Source organism: Octopus sinensis, unplaced genomic scaffold (assembly GCF_006345805.1).
Source record: "Octopus sinensis unplaced genomic scaffold, ASM634580v1 Contig19321, whole genome shotgun sequence".
Classification (NCBI taxonomy): Eukaryota; Metazoa; Mollusca; class Cephalopoda; order Octopoda; family Octopodidae; genus Octopus; species Octopus sinensis.
This window is the reverse complement of record NW_021836291.1, coordinates 232,454-260,042: the sequence shown is the minus strand read 5'-3', so window position 1 is coordinate 260,042 and position 27,589 is coordinate 232,454. Positions and strand designations below refer to the sequence as shown.

General features: G+C 35.0%; 2 protein-coding genes, 1 long non-coding RNA gene and 1 other non-coding gene across 4 annotated transcripts; 2 read left to right on the top strand and 2 right to left on the bottom strand.

Moving 5' to 3' along the window:
- Window positions 1-967: 967 nt before the first annotated feature.
- Trnaq-uug lies at window positions 968-1,039 on the top strand. Its single transcript has one exon. It is a non-coding gene; the product is annotated as a tRNA-Gln (tRNA).
- An 11,148-nt stretch (window positions 1,040-12,187) lies between these two features.
- On the bottom strand, window positions 12,188-12,695 carry LOC115232113. The gene is made up of 3 exons (XR_003883581.2): window positions 12,521-12,695; window positions 12,351-12,488; window positions 12,188-12,320 (listed from the first exon to the last, which is right to left on the bottom strand). It is a non-coding gene; the product is annotated as an uncharacterized LOC115232113 (long non-coding RNA).
- Window positions 12,696-13,462: 767 nt separating this feature from the next.
- Window positions 13,463-13,879, top strand: LOC115232102 (SCAN domain-containing protein 3-like). Its single transcript, XM_029801967.1, has one exon. The coding sequence runs from the start codon at window positions 13,463-13,465 to the stop codon at window positions 13,877-13,879; it is 417 nt and encodes a 138-aa protein (XP_029657827.1).
- A 10,072-nt stretch (window positions 13,880-23,951) lies between these two features.
- Window positions 23,952-26,640, bottom strand: LOC115232101 (complement component 1 Q subcomponent-binding protein, mitochondrial-like). The gene is made up of 3 exons (XM_029801966.1): window positions 26,456-26,640; window positions 24,413-24,776; window positions 23,952-24,369 (listed from the first exon to the last, which is right to left on the bottom strand). Exons 1-3 carry the CDS (start codon window positions 26,638-26,640, stop codon window positions 23,998-24,000), a joined length of 921 nt encoding a protein of 306 aa, XP_029657826.1. The 3' UTR covers window positions 23,952-23,997.
- Window positions 26,641-27,589: the final 949 nt, after the last annotated feature.

The following is a 27,589-nucleotide window of genomic DNA, read 5'->3' as shown; positions in this document are numbered from 1 at the left end:
AACAGAATGGACAGGACACAAATACTCAAATCCCTCGCCCAAAGAAAGACGTGGTTGACATTCTCTTCTATTTATCGTTGGTCATTAAAAATAGAAAAAAGACACGAACCTGATAATTTAGTGAAGGGTCAGACCTACAAAAACAGTACATACGAGTTGAACAGTATCATCTACATCAATCAAATATCCTTACAATTATCCCCCACATTACTTGAACTATGACTATTAAAACGTCATTGCCTTAGCATATGAGATTGGACACACTCTCTGACTGCCTCACCATCTTTATAACTGTATCATGGACTATCAAATCAAGTCACTTTCCTTACAACTTACCAAGGTCCACTTTGTCGCATGGTCAGCCAAGCACCTCCGCAATCTCCCGTTTAAACGGAGAGAGTGTCTTGTCAATCTTCCAAAGATCACCTTGTGTGGCAATTATGTGGTCGATAAGGAGAAGACTGCGACTGCTGACTGGCCGAACACTCTGAAAATGTTTGTTGTAATCCTCTGACCCAATGCCATATGCAGCACTGCCGAGTGCGATGACCTTCCTACATGGCCGGTCTTGTTCCACTCGATCAAACAGAGACGAAATCTGTCGCCCCACCCAGAACGAGTGCGACCTCCCAGAACACTGCACTAGCACAAACCTATTCTGGCTTCCCAACCAAAATCGTCTCCCCGGCACTCAGTGTGGCAATAGAATATGAACAGTTTTCATATCAGATGTGGTTTTACAGAGTACACTGTGTCATAAGAAATGATCAATGCACCACACTTTTAGACAACCAAGCAAAGGCAGTCGACTTCCACTATGCTTTGTTCTTTGACCGAAAAGGGAACACGTGCGAAAATTGTGGGCATTCCAACGACGCTCGAATGCTCATTTGTCATATGTTTAGAAAACAATGTGTAAATAACAGGTGTGTCACGTCCTATAAAATGGAGAACTAGTTAGGGAAAAGGTTCCATAGTGTAGCGGTTATCACTCCGGACTTTGAATCCGGCAACCCGAGTTCGAATCTCGGTGGAACCTTTTTTATTATATTTTTTTAATTCTGACTTTAAATTATTAATATACCATAACTGAAGGACTGTAACAAAAGACCAAGAAATCCGTTGATCATCTGGCCACACGAGGAACCGAATGCTAACCAGTGATTACATGAGAAGACATAACAAAGTTGTTAGATGCATAAATCTTTATTTATTTAGAATGTATGATATAAAAAAGTTCAAACTCTCAAGATGGAGATCGTGATTATATAAGTTTGGATCACGTCATAGGAAGCACTCATACAGACTGAGGTAGAAAAACAATACAAGTATGACTTGCTAGATAGTGAATTGGAAATTTTATGCAATGTTCCTGAAAAAATTGTTCGATTTGGTTTGACATGGAGTGGAATTGTTTCGAAATGCTTCAAAAACCATGTGAATGCATTATCGATTGATGTGCCAAATGAGGAATATATTCAATGATTAGTACTAAAGAAGACAATTGAAAGTATTACCGTCAAACATTAACATAGGATCAGAACTCGAATTGAGAAAATAATATTTTCCACAGATTGATTGGAAAAGCGCGAAACTAAATATGTTCACAAAATTGCGAGTCCGGCTGTCGAAAAGAAGATAGTAATTGGGTGGATCCTCATGAATACACTCATAAAAGAAAAAGAGTCTTTTTATTAAATTATACTCTTAAACTTTAGTGTAATTAAATTGTTTGTTTATTGATTCAATTGTATCATCTATATCAGTTTAATCAATTTGGAAAAAAATAGTAATCTATGAAAGGGTTTTCAATTGTATCAACGTTTCATGAGTATCAACGTTTCATGAGTTTTTTAAACCATTCATTTCAATTTTGAGAGATGTTAAAAAGTAATACATACTGGGTTTTGAACCTGTCCAGTCAAGAGGAAACTAACAAACTTCTCCGCAATCAACTCGAAACTGTTCTGGACCAGATTCATTTGCCTCTTTACCGGAGCCACCTTCAGCAAACTACACAAGCATATTGAGACGTTGCCCGATTACTGATTCTGAGACTCGGCCCTTTGGTTTCTTTATCTATCAACTGAATTCCATAGTATCCAAGGCACGGGATTCTGTATTATCTGTTTGGATGTCTCGAAAGCTTTTGACAGTGTCTGTCACTCCGTCTTCCTGAAAAATCTTATAAATTATGAAATTGAATGGCTAATGAGTTTTTTGAGTCAGAGGATCTCTTTTTTCAACTATCTTGGCCCAGATTCGAGAGCCTTTTTTTAAAGAAGAGGATTACCACCCGGGCTCAGTCCTCAGCCCATTATTGTTTAACGTGTATATAGCTGACTTCCTAAAACCTGTGTGTATCTCAACGAACGTGCTTATTTATGCCAATTACACTCTTATTAGGGACGAGGCAGCCCTCCCCACGAGGTCGGAAATGAAACTAAATTACTTGACTCTGTCAATATAGAAGTGCATGCTCACTAGAGTAGAAAGAAAGGCAAAAACCTTACCATATTTCTGTACCTGTGAGTCCAATTTTCAGAAAATAAGCAGGAAATTATCCCCAACGGTGTACACAAATGATCATGTGCCTAATCAAATTTCGCTTACCCCCGGAAACTATGCTATTTATTTTCCGAGCAAGAGCTATTTTTCCAGTGCTGATGTATGGGTTGGAATAGTGAATCTTGTCCCCCTCAAAAGCAAGAATCATAAAATTACTGAAGAAAATGAACAGAATACCATTTAAGATAACCTTTGGCGTGAATCTGAGAGACAAAATACCACGTGTCACGAAAAATGTGTACTACTGGTGCTTAAATTTGTATCCACTATCTTTTGTAACAATAAACCTCTTGTTAATAACTTTGTTTTTGTGTTTGATCAAATTAAGTATATTAATTTGAAAAAAATAAACTTTCAAGTATTTTTTTGATTTTTTCAAAGTCCATTCGAGTAATTCGTAGTGCTCGGTAATGCTTAGCGCCTGAGACATATTAAAACGCACTTTTTGTCGTAAATCCGGTACCTGGATTTCAAATTATCAGCTCGACATTTTTGAGAAAAGGAAGAACAGTTATCTTTTCAAGTCTTTTACTTGGACTAGAAGCCTGATAGTAATTTAAGCAATATCAGAATATCGTCTTAAAATCTGAACAGAGTCACTGTCACGCTTAAACTAGCTTTTAAGCTTAGTCTGAATGATCATATCCTTGACTGTTTGATCATGAAATTTCTACAGAAAAAGAGAAAATCTACAAATACATTCAGTCTTATCTGAAATGGACTAGTCGAAGGAACTAGATATATAAGGAGAATTTGGGAGACAAAGCAAATCAAAAAAATAATGGATGCTAGATACGTGCTGAATCTCAGATAGTAATTTTTCATACTCAAAAGCCATTTCTATGTTGTCGACATTAAAAGAATAAAAATTGGTGAGATTTGCAAACATGTTTATCTTGATGATATTGAGAGCAATCATTTGACTTTTTACGAGCTTAATGTGCAAATATCTCAAAAGGGTTTAAAATATTTTGACATAAAATCAGATTTCTGGAACCCCCTTTCACTACCCTGAAATGCTGAACTTCAGAAAGTATCTATTCAATTCCAAAAAAACCAAAGATTTTTTTGCTCTTAAAAAGTAGTTTACATTTGATAGTTGAAGAAAATATTATTCTAAGACTAAAAGGCACTTAGGTGATGAAGGTCTCCACTTTTGTATATAATGAAATTAGTATTCTTTGTTCATTTACCAGCTATACAGAAAACAATTTAGCACAATATGTGACATGGGCAGCTTGCTTTTTACGATTGGCTGAAGGATCTCCCATTTTTGCCAAAAAGGATAAGTATTAATCTTTTTTAATCTAAAGGCTTTATTTGAAAATTAAAATTAAAAATTAGTAATTCCCTTGGTCTGTCTGTCAAAAATGGAAAGACCTATGCTTTTTCTTTCCCTCTAATATCTCATGAAGGGGTCAAATAAATTAAAATCTTTTATCCTCGGCATTGCGATGTCTGCAAGTTTTTACTTCTACTTCAAGTTAAGTTTTTTAATGGCTTAAAACGTAGATAAAACCAATCATGTTTTTCGCTTTGGTCCAAATGAGCGATTTTAAATTGACCTTATTGATCTGAAAAGATTTGAAAGAGTTAACGGAGAATAAAAATTGATTTTATTTGTTATTGACGTCTATAATCGGTTTTATGATCATAATTATCTTAGTTTTGCTTTTGCTAGGTCACTAATAAATAAATTTGAGGTTTCTAAAAATCTCGAGCCCCTTTTTTTTGGTACTTTTGCATTTCATCCTGCACGAAAATAGCCACTAAATGAATTAATGTTCTATTAGAAACGGTACAAGAGAGTACTTTATTTTTAGGTACGTGGCTCGAAGGCACGAAAGTGACCTTACAGTCATGTATTCGCTTTATGTACATGTGGAGTTTCGACAGACACAGTATTTTATGGTGTCGGAGTCAACTGGAATGGAGCGGCCATACATGCGTACTACCAGCTGACCTTTTTTGTGTAATAAAGATTTTTTCACTGAGGGGATGATGTTAAGCATCTTTATTAACGAACAACTGTGTCTTTTTAGACAGGTGGTCGTAAATAGCTCAGATTTAATTTTGTCGGTATTGTTTTGACACCACTTTTTTAAAAAAAATTAGAATAAAATTTACAAAATCGGCATAGTTCAATTTTTAAATTTTCTATATAATATTTATAAAAATTTTCCTTAATTCATTTAGTGGCTATTTTCGTGCAGGATGAAATGCAAAAGTACCTTTTTTTATCTCAATAGTCCTTCTGAGATTCTACAGAATTAAAAAATACAGACATCCTGATTTTCGAAAAGTCCATAATTTAACAATTCTGCTACAGATCTAATAATCTTAAATCACAGGTTATTTTAAGGAATAAAAATATTTTAGGGGAAATAATTGAGCACTTTAATCAAATGTTATGAGATCACTATCGAAGTTGAAGTAACCTAAAAAATAAATTGTCCAAATTCTTGAATATTCAGTTTATTGCTATAATACATAAATTGACCCAATTTCGCAATGTCAAAAATTAAAAGAAAAAAATTTTTGTTGATGCTCGAATGCATAAAAAGTCTCAAATTTTAACTAATCTTAAGAACTGTTATTAAAAGTATCTTTTACTTTTAAAATACAACCGATTAGCGATAATAATCAATACTACAAGAAGATGAATAATTAACTGATAATCGATATTTTTCTAAAGCTTGAATGACAAAAAAAATAATTTATTCAAAATATTATTGAATATCACGATAATAACGAGAAAACTCCTCCGACATAAAACCATTCCACTTTGCCTAGAAAATGTACCATGAAATTAAAACTCGAGATACTGGAAAAGGTTTCTCCACACCCCTCATCATCAATTCACAATCCTCGTCCAAACCAGCAGATTTGACAACAGTGTTATTTCTGAAATTCGCAGGATGCACTTTTCCATCAATCAAAGATAAAATTCCATCAACTCCATCACAGACATCAACTGCAAAATGTTTCTAAACTCATTCAAACCCAGTCTACTTTCAAAAAAGAGAACTGCCAGAGAACCCCTTCGAGTGAGCAATCATTTGTATAACTATAAACAGCCTCTCCCATTAGTCTTCTCATAACTCCCCTTCCCCCTCTCTACAATAATCCACAGACAACTCAAACCATTATAAATTTTTTCGCAATGTCAAAATAAGTCAAAACTACAGAAGGAGAAGAGTACATGCAGGTGGATATTAATCTCCCCAATATCCCCTCAATATGAGTACTATTTAACTGTCCGCAACAACGAGAGACAACGACTTGAAGACAGTCAATCAAACATTTTACATCCTCGTTAGATCCTGCGAATATTGCCAAACAAACAACCCAAAACGGACTGGATAGATTCGTTAAGCCCACGGAGGAATGTATTTTGTTCTATACTGAGTGAAACCTCCCCGCCAGCTGTGATCACAAAGGCAGTCCGCACTATATTTATTTTGTCTAAATCACTCAATTCATTCTGAGATCATCATCTCAATCAACCTCATTTAACATTTTTTTAAAATGCTGCAGCAAATCATGGACCATCTCAATATTTATGTAACCAGCAAATCTAAGCTTTCAATGCTTTAGAAAAACCTGGAAAGACCTGATAGCACGGCAGAGAGTAAATCAGCCTCAACCCGCTCTTTTCGGACAATTCTAAAAAGAACGTAGAAAATCTGTTGCAATATTTTTGCTTGCTTTGACTGATTTAACAATAAATACTAATTCGGAAATTCTTTCTCGGTTCTCTTTTATTTCCGTATGACGCATTTCCTTTTCCAAAATACGAAATTCTCGATTTTCCTAAATATGAATTGAAACCGACAACTTTCCGCTCTTTTCTAGACATACTTCTTCTATCAACACACTCATCGGCTCCTTTCAGAGTATCCAAAGCACGAAGACTGAGTTCTTCATCAATCTTGACATGGAATAAAATAGTCACCATCTCCACCAATAAAACAGCATCAAACCTCCTTGCAAAAAACTCCCGCGTTTTTTGAAATCGCGGAGACGACGGAAACGACTTTAAGACTAATTTCTCCTAACTGATCTTCCATCAGCAGTTTAGCCAACGCATTATATGCAATGTGATTTTTCTGGTAGTAAAAATATAAAAATCAAGTACCTCGTCTTTAAAAGAAAGAACTCGAACAAAAAACTCAACGACGGTCTCAAAAAAGTTGAAATGTCCATTTGAAAGCATCAATTCAGACAATTTTGTTAAACAAAAAACCGACGATTTGTCATCTGTTGTGAGACTTGACATTTTTATGAGAAAATCCACAAATCTTTTGTAAATCGACAAAAAATCAGATTCGTATCGACACTGTGATAGTGTCTCTTTTTTAAGCTGACTAAATACGAGAAATTATAAGACCCGAGTCTGATTCTTGTGGATGGTGGGCTTATACTGGTACCCCGGAGTGAGATCAACCAAGACTTCATAAAGTGAGTTGACAGTGGCTTCCATTTTTTCACCGTCGAGTGGATAAGAGTTCAGAAAATCCAAAAATTGTGAAAATTTTAAAATCTATTTTGAATTTAAATGAATTTAACATTTTCTATTGGAAATGAGATGACGAGAGTTTCCACGTGGGTTAAATATGACTTAAATTCTTCAAAACTGAAATCTTGGAGTTTGGAAATGTTTTGAGTGTTTTTATTCTCTTTTGTATGGATTTTTGATTTGGGTTTCTTTTCTTCAGGAATCTCCACTTGGATAAATCGTTGAAAAAGTTTTGTGCCAACTTTTGTTGGTAACAGTGGCCTGGTCTCATTTTTACCGTAGAGTGACTTGTCGGAATAAATTTTTTCCCAATCTTTATTCGTACGAAGGGGGCTGAAATGTTAAATCTGAAATACATGTGTTTTTGGAATAATTTTCCAATCTTTTTTCTCTTAGATCTTGACACGCCTTTATTTTTAGGATTTTTGACTTTGATTTGTTTCATCAACAAAACATTAAATTTCACGTGGTTTTTAAATTCCTTTTATTTAATCAATTATATATAATTATTTTTAATAAAAGTGTAAACAAATAATGTATATATTATTTTAAATTTTTTCTGTTTGTATGTTGGAAAAAAATGGGATGATGAATCATAAATATAGTGATTTGACTTATAATGTGATTTTCTTACGAAACGGAGATCCTTTGGGGTAGGAAGGTGACTGATTTTTGCATAATGGCGAATTAAGATGTTGGCTTGATCCTGGAAAGATAGGACAGATTTTTGGTCGAGATACCGGTGGCATGTGAGAGGGGACATGTTTGCCCGTGTGAATTTTCTTGAGGGTTCTCCAGAAAGCACGGGATCCAGTATTTGGGGTTATTGAAGTGATAAAATCATTCCATTCGTCAGTTTTATGTTTCTTGATTATTCGTCAATTTTTGTTGTATTTCTGCTAGAGATTCTCCATTTCCATTGATAGAAGTCGTCGATTTGATCCTCCTTCGTTTTTTGAATAGTTCAATGATAGGTGGGGGAAGTGGAGGCCGTGATTTCGGATGAAGCCGCGGGGAATAAATTTTTTGTCCGCAGAAAGAAGTGTACTAGTAAGAAAGCAACGGCAGCGTCAAATGATTGAGTGGAGAGCAAGAAAAATTACTGAATATACGTTCAGTTTCACTCCTGAACGAGTCCCATTTCCGTTTGTAGTTAATGTAGGTCTTCGTAATTCTCTTCTTTACAGGGTGATGGTTTATTTTGATTAGAATAGGATTGTGGCGTTGGTAGTCGTACACATTATAAGTCAAATGACAATTCTACTGACTATATTAACATCCCAGAATCATTTACCAGGCAACTTGTTGTTAACTCGCGGAATTCTAACGCCAGAGGTCCTGATGGCCTTGCCATCCACCACCTAAAAAATCTGGGTCCTAATGGCTTTCTGGCTCTGACCAATTTAATCGAATACTCGATCAACCATGGTCTGGTTCCTATGCTTTGGAAGAAATCTACCATCATCCCTATCCCAAAGCCAAATCGTGATACCTCTGACCCCTCCTCTTTTCGACCTATCTCTTTGATCTCAGTGGTTTCAAAAATAACAGAGCGAGTTGTATTGAGCATCATAAAACCTTTCCTCCCATTTGCTGAATCTCAACATGGCTTTCGTTCTTTGCATTCCACTTCCACCCATCTTTCAAAACTGACACAATTCATTGCGGATGGGTTTAACAATCATAAGCCACCTCAAAGAACAATTATTGCATCCATCGACATTGAAAAGGCATTTGACAGAACGTCAAGACACGTTCTGTGTAGGAAAATAACCGATACGGAATTCCCCCACCAAATAAAGTCATGGCTACTCTCTTTTCTCTCTGGGCGTCTTGGTCGCACCACAATCATGTCTTCTTACTCACGCTACAAATACTTGCCTAACGGAGTTCCCCAAGGCTCGGTCCTTTCACCTGCCTTATTTAACTTACATCTGTCAAATATCCCGACGAACAATAATACTCTACTTCTCTCCTACGCTGATGACTTAATTTTTGCCTCCCGCCACCAAAACATAATCACCGCTTCTGGATTTCTGCAGGAACACATGAACACTCTTTCGTCCTGGCTGAAATGCAATCTTCTTCAACCTTCTCCTTCCAAATCATCTGTTACGCTATTCACAACTGACCGCCGTCAGTTCAACTTAGAGCCTAAACTATTCCTAGACAACACTCCACTCCCAGTTGAAAAATCCCCCAAAATCTTGGGTCTGATATTTGATTGCTGTTTGTCCTTCTCGAAACATGTTTCATATATCTGTGGAAAATCCCAGAAAAAACTCAATGTGCTCCGAGCTATTGCGGGGACTTCATTTGGGCAGGATAAGGAAAGTCTAACAACTGTATACAAGCAGTTTATTAGAACAACTATGAACTACGCCATCCCTGCTTGGGGTTCCTGCTTATCTAATACAAACCTTGAAAAACTTCAGAGAACTCAAAACTCAGCATTACGAATTATTACCGGCTGTCTAAAAACGACACCTACCGACCACCTACATTGGGAATCGAAAATCCTTCCAATCAGTGACCATTTTGAAATGCTCGGGCTGCAATTTCTTGACAAATGCCGAACCCTAAATCACCCTGGCTACTTCCTCTGGCACTCCACTAACAACAGGAGAATAGTTCCGACCCTCGCGGACAAAGTCCGCAAGCTTATACGATCCCCTCCGGACATTAACCAGAAGGGGATTCACGACCTGGTGGCTACGAGGGCAATCAGATGTCTTGGAATAAACAAGCTTCTGGGACGCCTTCCGCCGCCAATTAATAAGATCGAATCCTCCCTCTCAAGAGAAGCCCGAGTGAACTTGGCTCGTCTCCGCTGTGGCCACCATACTGGCCTACACGATTATCGCATAAAAATCGGTCTTGGTGAAATAACCCCTTCCTATTCCCTCAACGACCTTTTCTCCTGTCCAGGCCCGCCTTCTACTTCCTCGGAACACCGGATCACGATCGGGGATCTTTGGGAGCGTCCGACATTGGCCCTAACGTTCTTGTTAGCCACCGGCTTCCTTCAATTGAAGGGGCCGGGGGTAAATAAATAAATAAATAAATAAAATATAGTGATAAAAATCAATGTTGTTTGTATGTTGGAAAAAGAATGGATGGTGGCGTCCCAGATATGATAAAATAATAATTAGAATTAGGATCAATGGGGTTGATTTCGAACTGAAATCTTTTTGGACTTGTAAACGAATAATTACAATCATCTACATATAGAAATTCAAATTACATGAATTTTCAATTGGACTCGGACAATTGTTTGCATCATCGACTTGATCAGGACTCAACAAATCATTACTTGAATTATCTAAGGAATAATTTTATAATTACAACCATAAAATATTGTATTTATTCCACTTATTCCCCGGTATCTTTCAAAAGGGCTCTCATTAGAAGATGAGTGGACACAAATGTTATAACTGTACACTGCATTTTCTAATTTTTCCAGCCACTTTTTATTATCATTGTCGATCATTTTTGCCATTTTTCTTGTAATTGACTGGTTGAAGCTTTCGACAATCCCTTGTGAGCGGGGATTGTTTGGCCTTCCGTGAATTCGTTTGATATTGAATTCCTCAAATAGATTGGTCATTTCACGATTCTTGAATTCAGTCCCATTATCGGACTGAAGAAATTGACACGGACCATTTAAGAAAAATAATGATCTGAGGTTTTCACAAACTTCATTTGAGGACTCAGTGTAGCGCGGCCTCGCAAATGCAAATCTATAAAAATTGTTAAAAAAAACTAACCTGCTATATACGTCAATGACCGTTAAAATCCATTTAAAATTTTTATTTATAGTAGAAAAACTTTTCAGATCTATAAGATCTATCTGAAATCTTTCATTTGGGCAAGATGCAAAGACATGGTTATTTATATTCCCAATCTAGGATTTAGAAAAATTAAAACTTTTAAGGGTCGCGCAAATTTACAAATTTCACAGTTTCGAATGACTTTTCGAATAATCTCATTTTAACTGGGAAATATCGTTGTCGACATTCATATTCAATTTTGTTAACTCCTCCATGCGAGAAGTCATGCAAACTTTTAGCAACGATCTCCATTTCGGGTTCATTGTCTAGACTCTAGAGGGGTGCGCAAGCTTTTCGGGTTTGCGGCCGCATAGCATTTTTTTTCCTTCTCTTCCACAACCGCACATTTTCTGCATTACCCGAATTTGCTAAAATCTAGGGACCTTCTCTTATCTGGGACGCCACCTGCTCCGACACTTTCTCCGCCAAGAATCTAATTGCCTCCGCTGCGGAACCGGGCTCAGTTGCAAAGCAGGCGGAACTAACAAAACAGAAGAAGTACCGGGTCCTGGCAAAGAATCACCAATTCACTGCAGTCGCGGTGGAAACCTCTGGAGTCATCGGCCCGCAGACGCTATCGTTTCTCCGCCGCCTTGGATCTAAGCTCGTGGTTGCCACGAAAGATCCCAACGAGTCGATCAGACTCTTTCAAAGGATCTCATTGGCCATCATGCGCGGGAATTGCCAGTCGATCCGCTGCGCATTTTAACTCTTTTCGTTTGTAAAATAAAAAAAAAAGTCTAGGAAATTAAAACTCTGATTATTTTATTTTTTTATTCAGACAAACTCATTGGCCGCAAGAGTTTGGACTAAATTAATTTTGAGCTTTTTGGCCTTTCCGATTCCAAATTATTCCACAGCTGCAAATACAAGCATTTAGCTACTCCTTTATGTTTCCTTCACTTTTTTAGATGTCAATTTTCCCTTCGCAAAATAAATCGCAATCTTTCAGTAAACATAGCATTCAGTTAATATAAAAATTCCATTATCAAAATATCGAATAAATTTTTCAAATAATTAATATTCTATCAAAAACCTCTAATCATTGGGGGAATATTTCTTTGAAATTCTTATTATTAATACCACTTTTACAGGACCAAAAAACGTTATTCGGATTAAGATCCCTTTTGTGCCAGCCACACAGTTTTTTAACAAGAAAAAAAGAAAAAGCAACTATTTATTCTAATTAATCTAAAATGAGTTTAATCTCTTTTTTTTTCTTTTTATTGGGTGGAGCTGAAGCCCAAAACTCTTAGTTCAAGTTTAAACGAAAATTATAGCAAAAAGCTAAATGTTTTAAAGTATTAACTAATTGTATTCTTCTTCGTCTTCAAAAATAGTAGACATTACTTTGAAATCCCTAGAAGATTCCTCATCAGTATCTTCGACTTTCCAATTTGTTGCTGTGAATTTTTCTTATTTTCAATGTTTACCGAAATTTTCCAAAGCAATAAACTCATCGAGATTGTCGAGTTGGCACAGACTGTGTGGCAAGTTACTTTTGGCATTATATTGAGAAGAATCAACATTTTCTGACAAATCCTCAATTGTCTGAGAGATCGTTTTATTGACTATTTAGGAATATTAAATCAGTTGGACTCACAATGGAGGACGTAACTTCCAGAAGAACATAATGAAGTAGAGGCTGAAATATTTTAATCAAAGTTACTTGATGTTTCTGTTGGCATATCATGTGTTGATATATCCAAGTTAAGGTATTGAGATTCGAAATATTTGCCTGAAATAAATGTATAATAATTCCCCATAATATTATCGACTACGTGCGACAGTCTTTATTATACAAATAGCTACTATTCAGTATATATAAGACACATACGAAGTGATATTGATATAAAAATATTTAAAGCCGCAAATATAATTTTGTGGTCAAGTAAATTAAGAATTTTCTGAATTTCAACTTTTCTTGGAATATAAAACAAATTATTTATAATTTTTATTTTAAAAAACCTAAAAAAATTTTAAAAAGGAAAGTAATCCTATAAACCAGTGTTTCTCAACGTTGGGCCCCAGGCCCACTTGTGGGCCTGAGAAATTTTGAAATGGGCCTGAAGATTTAATTGGGCCTGGAGTGGGCCTCAAAGAAAATATGTTAATACTAATACTAATAAATCTTTATTCGTTATTATTTTCAAATTGATTTGATTTGTTTTTAATTTAATGATATTGTCATATTTAAATTTAAATATTATAGGCCTGATTGTATAGTTCATGTCAAAAGTACACAAGGAAAAAAGGAAGACTACACGCAAATACCAGACTGATTTTTTATTACTAGGCTTCATCCCATCAAGTGCTGATTCTAAGAGGCCTGAATGTGTGGACTGTGGCTTAGTAATGACAAATGTTTCCATGAAGAAATCAAAATTGTTCGCCCATCAACAGTTGAAGCATCCTGCTTCTGTTGGAAAGGAGCGCAGCTATTTCAAAAAAATGAATTTGCTTATTTTTGTAATGTTGCCAAAACTGCTCCGAGCTCAGAAGTAATCGCAAGCTGCACTGACCACTTGAATGCTTGAAAGAAGATATGACTAGAAGATTTAAAGATATCATCGAAATGAATCCGCCTAGTTGGATTATAGATATAGCACATTTTGACGTATTAAGTGAAAAAGACATTGATCCTATTATTGCTGGAGAACTTCTTGAACTGAAGGAGAACAAAGTATTAATGAAAAATATTGAAAGGGATGGCTTATATGGATGGATGAAAGTAGAATCGATTCATCCATTACTCTTTGAAAAAGTTGTTCCGTTTGTACTTGGCTTTCCCACCACTTGGTTGGTTGAGACAGGATTTTCTGCAACAAACGATTTACTCACAAAAAAACGCAATCAATTGCAGATTGAGAAGAGAGGAGACTTACGTTTGAGGTTGAACCAAGATCTGGAAATTCAACTTGACAAATTGATAGATAGACATCAAGAGCAGTGTAGTCATTGACATTTTAATAAGATTTTTTATGTTAATAAAAATACTTTTTTGTTAATCAAAGTTTTATTAAAGGCAATGGGCCTGAGATTTTATATGACCCTGAAAATGGGCCTCAGGGAAAAAAAGGTTGAGAAACACTGCTATAAACGGGAACCAACTGCTTCAAAAAGAAAAAAATATGAAAGTATTATATTTAGTAATAATTTTATCAAATTAGTAATCAACGTAAGGTTTTTTGATATGTGTGTTAAGAGAGTGATTCCTGTACATCCCACATTCTCCCAGATGCTTTAAATTATTCTGAGTTATACTTTTGTGAATTTCTGAGACTTAACGTGGAAAACAACTGGCATTGTGTGGACATTGGGTGGACGTGAACCATAGTCGTTGTTAGTCGTTCGATACATCGGATTTTGTTTATTTTCGCCATAGTGGGCAAACATGCCGTAAGTGTAATTTTAATTAAAAATACTTGGCTCGTTGAATCGCTTTGGTATGCCCGATGTCCGATAGTACATATCTGTCTTTTCGGTCGGACGAGGCGAGTCACCTTGAATGGACATTTGTTGCTATAGCTATAATTTATTCATTTTTTCAAACTTTCAATTTGACAGTAGTGTATCCTTTGAAAATACTTTCAAATAATTCCCTAAAAAATCGGACGTTTTTATGCTGTCTCAAAACGGATTCAAAGTTTAAATGAAAATCATTTCAGTTCAAAAATTAAGTTGTTCCGAATACTAGAACTAACAGCCAAATTATAAAGTTAAAATCAGGAGACTAAGATATTAGAAAATCACTTATTTTAAATTTTCCGTCAAAACGGACAACCCCTAAATAATGGAGTGATTTGACGTATCAACAAAACATTTTTAAAAGCAAAAAAGTAAAAATTTAAGCTTTAGTTAAATAATCAATTAGCTGTTGACCAGTTTTAATTTCGGATGTTTCATCCTTCTTAACATTAACGGGGAATTTAGTCCTCATAATTTGATGGAATTGACTCACCTAAAAATGGACAGAACCAACTACCGAGGATATCCCTGTAAGGTGGGAGACAGCAAATGCACTCACAGCAAAAGTGCAGACCACTCCTACAGTGGAGTAGCAGAGTGCCTTAAGTGCAAATCTGGTCGCATCGGGTTTCTAAACAATGGTTAAAAGATTGTACGGGAATTATATCTGAGTGTTGGGCACGACGGATGGTGGCATAAAAGCCGATTCCAATTGAGACAAGACCAGCTCCTATTAAACCGAGTCCTTAAATAAATCATCGCAACCACACCAGAATTGATGTATTCACTCATATATGTTTTAATAAATATATACAATTATCACATAAAATTTAAAAATTTAACAGTCAATAAAATGAATATTCTTCTGACCATCAGACGAGCTGCTGTAAAAACATTCTTTTTTCTTATTAACTAATGACGCCCCTAGTTAGGATGTGACTTGTTTTTTGACTTTTTAAACCAAAAACCTAATCCGACCAGTTCAAGAAATGTGACTTCTAATAAAATAGACTTTTTGTATTTCTCAAATAAAAGAGTATTTACGCAGTAACTTGAAAACAAGGCCGTATTCATTACGTAGAAAAAATAAACAAATTAAAATAATATCCTTAGCTAGTTCATCGTGTTTTATTCCTGTTTATGGCCCAAACTTATAAAAAAGAAGTAACAAACGGGAAATGAAAGATCAACATTTAAAAGAAACAGTTAAATACTTTCATAGAAATAAATATATCCCAATTCAGGACGAGGAGACACGGACTGACATACCTTTGCATCGTCGAATATAACCCACTGTTCATTCTTCAAAATATGACTCAAATAGTGACCACGTTCCGTAGAACTACCCACGTGACTTACAAATGACAGCATTCGATAAACTAATACACCTAACCCCACAAAACAACCCCCAGTGCATTTATCTCCCGACCTGGGTGGCGAAGTCTCGACCTTCTGCACAAATTGGTGATAGTCGTCCAAATGCTCCAAAATCCAGTCGAGAGAAATGTTAATGTCATTGCCACAATTGAGCAATGCTGTCTTCGCCACATCCAACTCGTAGCCCATCGAAATGAGTTGGACAAGTTTTTCATCATCCACCTCAACCTTACCCGCCACTTCAATATCCCCAGTAGAAGGCACGTGGGTTATAAATGATGACAAATCAATATATTCCGGCATTATTATCGGCGTTTCTTTCATTAAAAACAAATAAAACCAATTTTGAAGGGCTGCCAATCCGAATTGACTGTAAATCGACACAACCGAATGACAAGTATTTGAGGAAGTGAAATAAACATAGTTTTACTGCAATATTAGAGACCCCCACCTATTAGCCACCACATTCCTGTCCACAAAGGGGGAATAGTAGTTATCAATATTGTCACCCTCCATTAACCTGGCAATACATTGATCGAAATTGCTGAATATTTCTCCGTCCTTTTCTACAAGGAATAAGACAGATAAACACCTCCATTCGTAAGAAAGAGAGACAAGGAAGTCATTGGTGTTCGAATGTGTCTCAGAGGGTCAGTCGGATGGTCAGACTCAGCACACGTGATTGTCGTAAGTGTCTCAAAAACAAACAAACCTCCAAAAATATTATCAGATTGCTTAGTCTATAATAACACAAATAATCCTCACCAACAAATCATCCACCAAACATTCAAAAAACTCATAGGCGTCCTGTTGAGTGCCATTCCCGAATTGACTGTACGACATATTGAGAGCATTGACATAGCCCACAGGATATATCCCCTCAATATCACTATTTCCCACTTTGGAATAATCACCCGAATTCAGACCAGTCACAACCTTATTCCTACAAAGTCAACCCTCCTCCACTACAGTTGGAATAACATATCTTTCTCAATATCAACAGGAATGACTTGTGTAATGCCAGTCCACCTTTCCTCCACACTAGTCATGTCAGAAATTAAACAAACCAAAGTGCCAAACGTTTGATTGAGGCCAATACTTGTAGTATACAAGCTATATAACACGTATTCCCAATGTTGTGTATTCCTGTGAGTCCTGGGCCGTAGAGAGGAGGACACAGTTGGTTGACTTCCCTCATACTGGCCCACTGGTGGTTGGAATTGAGCTCAATCTCCAACTCGGCCATGGACTTGTCCGACTTGATCATACAAGCCAAATCAATCCCCCAATGCCTCAAATGCTGATCCAAACAAGAATCAATCACCATATTGTCCTCAATGTACGAATAAACATCTTAAATCAACCACAACACACAACCTGGCTGATTATCAGGTGACAATGTCCCCAGTTTAACCACCAGGGGATATCCAGTCCTCTCAAAATGATTCAAACTGTGATTCCTTCCACCTGTACCGTCAAAATAGCCCCTTCCACACCGCACTGAACCATCACTCAGGTTGAGCCACAAATTCTTCTCCAAATCACAGTCAGCACACCTCGACAGACTCAAAGGACCACAAAACTCCACTTGGAATAAATCACGTGCAACTCTGAAACTCAAAAATGACTGTTACATGGACTCTTTGAGCTGTTCTCCCTCCCATTTTCCCGCGTTTTTCTTATTTTGGTATAATTGATATGCTGATTCCATTTTTTGGAGGGTTTCCAGTATTTCTTTCATTTCTTGGGGGATTTCTGGGGACTGTAAGTCAACAACGACGAATCCAGGCATCACACAGAGAGTGTTGGTGTCGATTTGAGTTTGGGTTGTATTTATGTTGAATCCTCCTTCTACTCCTATGGCCAATTTGGTTGGTTTTGAGTCATCTGAGCTTGAAATGGTTTTCGTAGATCGAAGGTTGAGGAAGAATTGAGAGTTTTGGTTTGCCGAGTATTCTTCGAGATATTTTTTACCGACAGCTATGTGATGTTTTAGGCAGAGAAATATTCCATTTTCAGAAAACTAAAATGGTTTTAGATTAAATACTTTATTATCGAACGAAAATAAGCACTCATCTTTGTATATTTTGCTATATTTTGTTGGAATTGTGACACTTTCTTGGTAATTAGCAAACATCAACAACAAAGTACAGAAACAATTTATTACTTTATTTTAAATTAATGATTAATGTTAAATAAAAAAACTTTAATTAACTATTTTGATAATTTTCCATATAAGTTTTTTTTCTCGAATCTTTTCAAGAGTTTTATTGTGTTTCGATCCTACTTTTAGGCATTTTACAAGACACAAAGAAAAATATTTTATATAATTTATTTTTTATTAATTTAATAAAACATTTAATCCACGTGTAAAATTTTACTTTAACTTGTTGTGATGGACGTGGTTCAAACATCTAACTCTAAAATAGTTTGTAGTTTTAATTGGCATTTTAGTCCAAACAGAGAAGGCGAAGGAATCCAAATGTTGCCCAACTTCCTAAAAAGACCAACAAAAAGGCATATTCCCAGCACACTCGTAAACTTCGCAGTTCAATAACTCCGGGAACAATTTTAATTCTGCTGACAGGCTGCCATCGAGGAAAAGTAAATCAAAAAACATAATTGTCAAGAGAGTTGTGTTTATTAGTCAACTGGCCTCTGGATTCCTGTGTGTGACAGGTCCATTCTCAGTCAACGGAGTGCCCATAAGGAGAGTAAATGCCACACACGTGATTGCTACATCTACCAAGGTCGATTTGTGTTGTCTGTCTCTCCCCGAGAAAGTGAATGACTCGTTTTTTAGATCAGTCAGAAAAGTATTTGAGGATGAGTATTTGTAGATGACTGACGAGGTTGAGAAAGAAGGGTGGAAGAATGAGTGGATGGCCATTCAGAAACAAGTGGATGCCTCCGTTGTCAGTGCCATCAAGAAGGGAGATGACCCCAAGTCGTTGATGGGATATTTGAAGGCGGAGTTTTTCCTTCAGAGGGGCGACCGTCCTCACGCGATGCGTTTTTAGATCGCCTTTGTTTCACTTTCAATAATTAATTTCTTTTTGTCTTATTATATAACTTTTTTAGCTTTCTTAGCCCAGGTAGGACCAAATGTGCATTTTTGACACGTTTTGAATTAACAACGTTTCTGCTGGATTTTCAATAGTCGATTTATTTGAATTTACTTATAAAGTTATTTAGGCTGGTTATTTACATGATAAATGTTTAAATTAATTCGACATATTTGCTTTTTCTTTTCGTGTTTTTGCTTTTTCAATTCGAAAAAGCCGCGAGTTTCGTGTTTTTTGTATTTAATTTGTCATTTATGTTTAATGCTATGAGAATTTCCGTTTCATTTAGAAAATTAGATTTCTTTCTTATTATGAAGGACAAATAGTTCTAGCTAGTTTTGTTTGACTCAATGATTTCATCAGAATCATCCGCCGATACATATTATATAAATTTACGACACAATTGAGTTAGTAAACATCGAACGATATTTTTACATCACCTCACATAATTTCCATTTTGTTTTCTAAAAAATAGATTTCCGTTTTGCAAAGAACAAAAAAGCTTTCAAACAAGAAGAATCACGTTCCTGGACTATTTAGTGACTGTATTTATTTACATAGTCTTCATTTCTACTTTCATAGAATATGTAGATTGAAGACTATTTAAGGGAACCTGGATAAATTAATTATCTTTTTAAGCTTCAACAGATGCATTAGATCAACTGTGTGTTCAAATGAGTATTTAACAATAGAAAATCAAAAATAGAAAAATTTATTTAGCAAGTTTATTCCAAGACAATAATAGTCTGCTATGCAGAGATATCAAATTTAGGGCACGTGCTACAATAGTGGAGCGTGGGGCCTGTGTTTCTGACCTTCAACACAAAAGAATATGTGAAAAATAACCAATTGAATGATTAAGGGAACAAATTACGGCCATTAAGCATGGAAAAAGCTTCTCTAACAAACAAAAGGGGAATTTAATGAAGTTGATAACGCTCATGCAAGAAGGCAGCTATTTTACCAGAATTGACGAGAAACTGGAACTTTAATCTTCTACATGAATAACTTAGTGACGAGAAACTGTAGAATTGTTGAAGAAAACCCTTTTAAACTAAAATTTCAAATTAAAAATAGAAATTGGATGGATCGCTATTGAGGCCATGTATTGAAAAAAATTTGGAACATACCCGCAAATATTTCAAAATTTCCTTTTATTAAATAACCTTGGGATAATGTTTGACGATTATAACTCTAAGCACATTGATTATGGCTGCAAAAGCACGAACCGAGATGGCCAGATTCTGCTAAAACTTTCTGAAGATTACGGTCTTCACTTTCTAACGTCGCCAGATCCGAACCACTATTAACCTCATGGAGGTGATTGCTTAGAGTTATTTTTTGTTTCTGCTTTGCTAATTCAAAATTGTTGAATTTCCAATCTTAAGGACAAATGGGGTAGATATGCATAAACATAGAGCTTGATATGAAGAAAATTGAACCAATTAAATCAATAGGACGATTGGAAAAAATTAATTCTGACCTCAGGAAACTAATTTTAATTTTCCTTGAAACATATTCTCAAAAAGTTATCCTTAAAAAAGGACCAAAAAAGAAATTCTCACAATGAAGAGATTTGCAAATAAAGAAAAGAAAAACCAAGATTAGACAGGAATTTACAAAATGTGTCGATAACTTGATCGTCAAGAACTCATAAAAATTCAACTGGAAGACTGCTTGAAATACTTTTCAAATAAATATAATGGGATCACTATGGAGAAAACAATTGATAATAACGTCAAAAACAACATACCCGGTATACAATGAATGCACCAGATGGATTGTTTCTTTTAGTGATTAAGATTCTCAATAAAGTTGGTTTTGTGGTTGTTTACCATCTGACTGGAGACGGTCAGAAGTAGGGATAATATCAAAATTGGGGAAAAAACAGATCGTTTTGTCGATTTCAGACCTATAAGTCTTATCACCTCATTGTCGAGAATAATGGAGAAAATCGTGTTCAGAAAACTATCTTTCCACGTTGAGAGCACCAAATTTTTAATGATCAGCAATCGGGTTTCCAGCCTTTTTGTCTTTTCCAATTCCACAAAAAATTGAAAAAATTCAATCAAATGACATGACTCGGAAATGTTTTGGAGATTGATGGATTCACAACGGAGGTTTCTCAATTTAGTTTTGAGAATCAAAAACTGGTGCAAAAAAGTTTCTTCTTATAATCAGAAAAATTTACAGTTACACACATATTGAAGAAAAAAAGTGAGACAGCCTAATAATTTAAATATCGTAATTTCTTCAGACTCGGAGTCTCCGTAATCTTGACAATAAAAAAAGAGAATCAATGGATTATTATTGAAAAAAAGAAAGCAACAAAAATCCTAAAGAGTTTGATTTGCCTCTATTTGAATACCAATACACTTGTTTACATATACAAAATTGTGATCGAACCAGGACTTTCAAATAGATAGGAAAGTGGAATTCTTTTCGATGTAAAAAAACAAAATCTTTACATTTCTGACAAAACAACAAAATTAGCCTTCAAGCGTAAAATGGATACTCCGCTTAGCGACTTGATAGAAAACTCGACTGAAACAATCGGCGCATTAATAAAGTCCTTCAACAATTACAGATAATTCACGATTTTTTTAGAAACAGTCAAAAATGCGAAGAGTCTATGTTAGGTTTCACAACACAACCATTCCTTAACTACATAACTTTTTTATTACTCTCTCGACTTCGGGTTAAATATAAACATTCATTATTTAATAAGTTTAGTTTATTTCAACAAATATTCCCCAACAAGTATAGTCTGCTACACAAGCCACTAATAAAAACCAGATATACATGCATTATAAAAACAAAATAACAAAACTATGCAGAATTTGGCAACATATAAGTACAGACGAATCTTACACATTGCAGAATCTGATCTCTCTCACAATCCATCTCATCAGCCAATAACTTAAAATCCAAAACAACACTAACTTTCTCCAACAATGTCTCAGAATCACCACCAAAAGACCTCTTTCTCCAATTTTCTCTCCTTCCTGATCTTCCATTTTTAATACTACAAAATTAGACTAATTAACTCACCGCCTGTTTGCATTTCCTTCTCTTTCATGCCCCAATTTCTTACTTTCCAAGATCTTGGTAGCAGTCGGGTAATTTCTAAGTGATTTAAAGAGAGAGAAATACTTCATGCGTTCTTCCCTCCACTTTTGGATATCCTCACTACTGTCCTTCCATATCTTAGTGGCCAATCCAGAACGATGGTGCTATAAAACATAAAAACATGTAAAAAAAACATTATTTATATGTTTTTCTATTAGTTTTTCGACAGCAACGTATTTACAATCTTCATAGGGACACTGAAATGTAATTTTTGGCAAGTACTGAGCGGTGTTGGGATAGATGGACTGAGTAAAGCTCAGCAGATTCAAATCCACGGTCACAAGTGTCGCAAAAATGGTTGAATCTGTGCTTTACTATTTTTTGAAAGGTTTTTTTGTTGGGTCGAATATTTGGTCCATAATAAAAATGTTGCTGGAAATGAACAAATAGGAATTACCATTGGAGGCAATCGAGGGGGGTAAAATGATGGAGGGAAATATGGCATTGGATAGGGAGGGGGTGGACGACCATATATTCCATATTGTGGATAATTTGGAGGCATTCGATTAGGTGGGTGATTGAAATACCTGTTGGGCGGCCATTGTGTCGGACTAATTTTATTAAATAGTTTTATTAAACTTATAATGACCATAGGGAGGAAAATTTCGATATGAATGAGGTGGTCTCCGGCTCATAACTTAGTCACTACAAAGAAAAGCGTTTTTATTAATTATATTACATTTAAAAATTAACAACAATTTTAATATTAAAATAAAACTTTTTTAATTTCATCTTTTAGTTAAATAAGTAAGTGATAGGGAAGGATAGTATTTCTATCAGATAGGTTAACTGCGCCGTAGAGATCAGCCTCTGGTTAATGAGGTGGACCTACAAGGCATTAAGGACAAGATTATTTCAAAATTTTAAAAATATCATTAATTTAATTATATATAAATTTTTAATATATTATTTATTGTTTCTATAGTTTTAAATAACTTTCCTATATTAGCTGATGAATAAAACAAAAAAGCAAAATCGCACGTTAAAACAAGACCAAAAAGACGAAATAGAACAAGTTTTTGCAATCTTTGACTCAGATAAAGACGGTGAAATTGATTACTACGAGTTTAAAGTATTTCCCTTTCCTCTGCAATGTAGTCTGCTCTTCGGTCCCTCGGATTTGACATGAAAAAGCAGGAGGCCATCAAATACATGGCAGATTGTGCAAAGGACCCGAACGAACGAATCACTCTCAGCGAGTTTCTCCGAGTTGGTTTACAAAAAATGTCATTTCAAGCCACCGAATTGACCTTAAAGCGAGATCCAATGGAAGACCTGAAGAGATCTTTTGACTTGTTCGACGATGACGGATCTGGCTTTATTTCAGTCGGAAAACTCAGAAGAATTACTCGGTTTGTTTTTTAAAATAATTTTCTAGTGAAATTGGGGAAAACGTGGACGACGAAGTTCTTCGAGCAATGATCAGTGAGTTCGATGTCGATGGCGACGGACAGAGTTTGTTATTTGTTTATATTTTCCAGTCAACTTTGAGGAATTTGTAGCTCTAATGACTGGAGATATCTAAGTTTGTCATTTCCAATATTTCTTGTTCTATTTTAATTTATTTTTCGTACTTAAATTAGAATAAATTTAACACTACTGACGCTTGGTGTTTCGAAAACAAAGGTTCTCCAAAAATAAACGTTGTTTTACAAAATTTTATAAAAATTTGCTATTATTTTGTACATTACTATTCTTTGTTGATTATAAACCTTAGAATTTAGCGGAAAACTAACATTGTTAAAAATAATCAGTAATTTTTTGTCAATAACTGTAAATTTTAAATTGCGCCTGAATTTATTGTTAAAATCATAAAAATGTTGTATTAAAGATCTTTCTAATTATGTTATTGAAGATAGCAATGTTTGTTAATATCAAAAAGTGTTTTTCTGTTTTAATATATCCTCCTCTGTTATTCTAACTAGATGACACCACTGAGATAACCCCGACTAATATTTTAATAAATCTAGTTATACTCATAACCACTGTTAGACCAAATAGATAAAGTAATAGTCAAACAAAGACAGCCACAAAGTATCAATCAAGGACGTTCACAATCGTCCATAAAGCCATACATATCCCCCAAGAACTTGGTGTATAAACCATGTTCATATTTTGTCGAAAAGTCACACAACAAACTAGCAAAATCAGATCCAATTCCCCGAGCTTCAAGAAAATCCATCAAATAATCGTATATATCACTATCAAGTTGATTAGAACAGTCAAAAAATTGATAGTCCATGTCTGTGAGATCTCCGCTCTTGTTAAAAGCCACTGACTCGATCACAAATCCGACTAAGCATGAATTGAAACCCACAACCATTTGGTTGTTCACTTTCTTCGATATTGTCATCAAAATTGCATTGCAATAACATTTTTCTGTTAGCTTTATTTGTAACTTGAATTGTGAATTCTGGCCTGGACATAATCTAAAAAGTCATATTAAACGATACTACCTCGGTCTCGTCTTCTTGTGTATCGTAATCTGACTCAATGCTGTCATTCACGTGAAAACTGACTGTAATTTGCTCCGATTCGTGGTTTTTTGACAGTTCCACGTAGGATCCTTTAAGAGTCACTTCAAATCCGGGAAAGGAAATGGGTTCATTATCCATACTGTCTTTCTCATATCTTATTTTCTCTTTTATTAAAGATAAAAATTGGTTTGAGTTGGTTGGATTTTTTGTGGTTGACATTAAACGGACAGATTGAGTTAAATTGGACAATTTTGGAATTATCTGAGGCCTTAATTTGGGCAGTCGGCGTACAATAGAGGAAAACATTAACAATGTGGCGTGCTTAATAATTTTAAAAATAAATCTTTAAATAAAGTTATAATATTTAATTTTAAAAAATAAAATGATTACCCTTCAAAAAGTCACAAAAAGACCGAAAAACCGGAAAACTTGTCAAGATTTAAAACCATTTAGTTCGAAGTAAAAAAATTGTCAAGAAAGGAAAAATTTTTTCAGAGGAGTCCACTGTAAATATAAAAGTCATTCGATAAAATTACTAATCACTTTGTTGTATTAAGGATGATAAGTAAAATTGGTTGCAAATGATTTTATTTATTTGAATTGATTATTGGAAAATGTTTCAAAGGATCATTTCTTTCGCAAACAGTCTAAATTTGGTGGAAGACCAAGAGCGACACTTCCAACCATCTTGAATAGAAACCTATTGGCGGTTGATCTTCGACTAAAGATACCGGACAATCTGTACAACCTTAGAGAAATTACGCGCAACAGAAAATCCTTGTTGAGATAACGGAAAAAATTTCAAGAAACACATTACTGGGAGTCTTAATTAACTTTATTATTTTTCGGGAATGCCCTTGATAATAAATATTTGAAAATGATATTTAGGCTATTTTGGAAGATAACGTATTAGTTTAGTATAAGATGTCAAAATAGTTATTTAACACTCCTTTGTCCTTTTTCTCCAAATCATTTTCGACTGTTTTTGTCTCACTTTCCAAATTGTCTTCATACAAATGATCTCAATTAGAAAGCTACTGGCAAAATTTACTCCTTCTTTAGTGATGCTAATTCTGTACTTGTGTTCAATCGTCATTCTCTTCACTATTTTCTTAAAGACGAATGACTGTGTGTAGGATTGAGTTCCTTCTTTAATAGATAACTTGTTAACACAATTATTATTAAACTAGAAAACGACCCAGTCACAAGTCATAGCAAGAGCAATATATTAAAAATATATAAATATAAAATTTTCAACAACTCTGACTATTATTTGATTGTTGTTGTATTGCATAAGTAAACTTCTAGAATTATCAAAGAATTTCCTAATGAATTTTCATTTACTTTCGGTGGAACTTTATATTTAATTTATGCGATATTTGTATAACATTCTATAAAAATACTTTTTGGAAAAAAATGATTTACCCCAAAAAATATTTCAATTATGGAAAAATTTAAATTATCCTGTAGTGGACAAATTAATTTCTCCATACTTTAAAAACCTATTGGGGAAGCTGGCTCCGATAAAAAAAACACTTGCTAATAATTTAATAAAGATATAGAATCCACATTTTTTACCTGTTGATACTCTTAGTAATATTGAGTCCAGCAACTTTTCTATGTAGAAAACATAAAGTTTGTAAGAACACTTGATCGAGAGAAAGATACTTGTAAAATAAATGAATACAGTAAAACCTCTGGTGCTCGCCATTTTCGGGACCAAAGAAAAAATGGCGAGCAATAGAATTTGGCGAGCAATGTAAATAATCAATAAATTTTTTGACTTTGAAATTTTGAAAACATCTCGGTTTTCGATACTTTCCGATCATAAGTAAGCCTTCTAAGTCATATTTGAGTAAAGAAACAAAGAGAATCGAAAGAAATTAGAAGGAAAAAATTAACTAAAAAATCCTTAATAGTTTTTTTAATTTAGCCATATTTCTAATGACGGTGTCGATTAGTTCCAACGAATTTATATCAAAATTTTCATTTTGATAAAAGAATGACTTTATTCTTTTCAACATTTTCAAAGCCTCTTCTGAATTCACATGAGATTCGTCATTATAAGTATCTTCATCGTCATAATTTTGTGGGAAAGAATCTCCAGCAATATTAAGGTAATCTTCAATTTCATCTATTTCGGTAAATTCATGATTACTAAAATCATCTTTATCCACCGGGTTCAATATTTTCAAGATATTTATCATTTGATCATAATTATCAATTTCAACAGTTTGTCTTTCGAGTTGATTTTCACATTCGATCCATTTTGAATGTCCGAAACAATTTTTAATTGTTTTGGTCGTTACTTTTTTTCAGGCAAAATATGTAAAAAGAAGACTGTCTTTTAAGGTTTCCAGTTTCATCAGCGTTATAAATGTTTTCAGCATTATATTATTGAATCTTTGCAGAGATCAAAGAAATAAATGCATCAATTTCTTGTTTCTGATCAACTTTTATATAAAAAATAGTTTACCTAAAAAAAATATTTTTAAAAATTAATGGCGAGATTTAGAAAATGGCGAGCAATAGAATATTTATCAAAATTTACTAGAAATTTTTAATTTTTTAAAAAAAATGTGGCGAGCAGTAGAGGTGGCGAGTAACAGAGGTGGCGAGCACCAGAGGTTTTACTGTATATCGAAAAAAGAATGAACTATACCATTTTCAAGTCAATTTGACAATTACAAACTTCAAATGTCATCTGGATAATTCAATTTGTCAATTATAAATTTCAAATGTCATCTGGATAATGATTAATTATAAAAAAAAACATAATTAGAAAGAAAAAAGTAAGCAATTGGGTGGCTAAGGGAATTGTCGAGGGCCTGAGGGTCAGCTCAACGATGCCGCGCTGCGTATTGAGTGGCAGTTTCCGCGGAGCACAGCAACCGAGATTCGCTGGAACAGCCAGCTCGTCTCCCTCCGGTCGTTTGTTTTTGTGGAGATTTTTCTACCAATGGCGGTGAGGAGTTGAGTCGCAGCCTTTCCGACGATTCCAGAGGTTTCGAAGGCGAGGGGGGCAAACTCAAAAGCGTCCGAAATACACCGGTATTTCGTCATCTTTGTCTCTTCAGCCAGCGCACTGGCGGAACCCGGGTTTGCGACAGTCCTGGGAAGCATTGTCGCCGAAAAAGAGTCGACACACGTGGCATC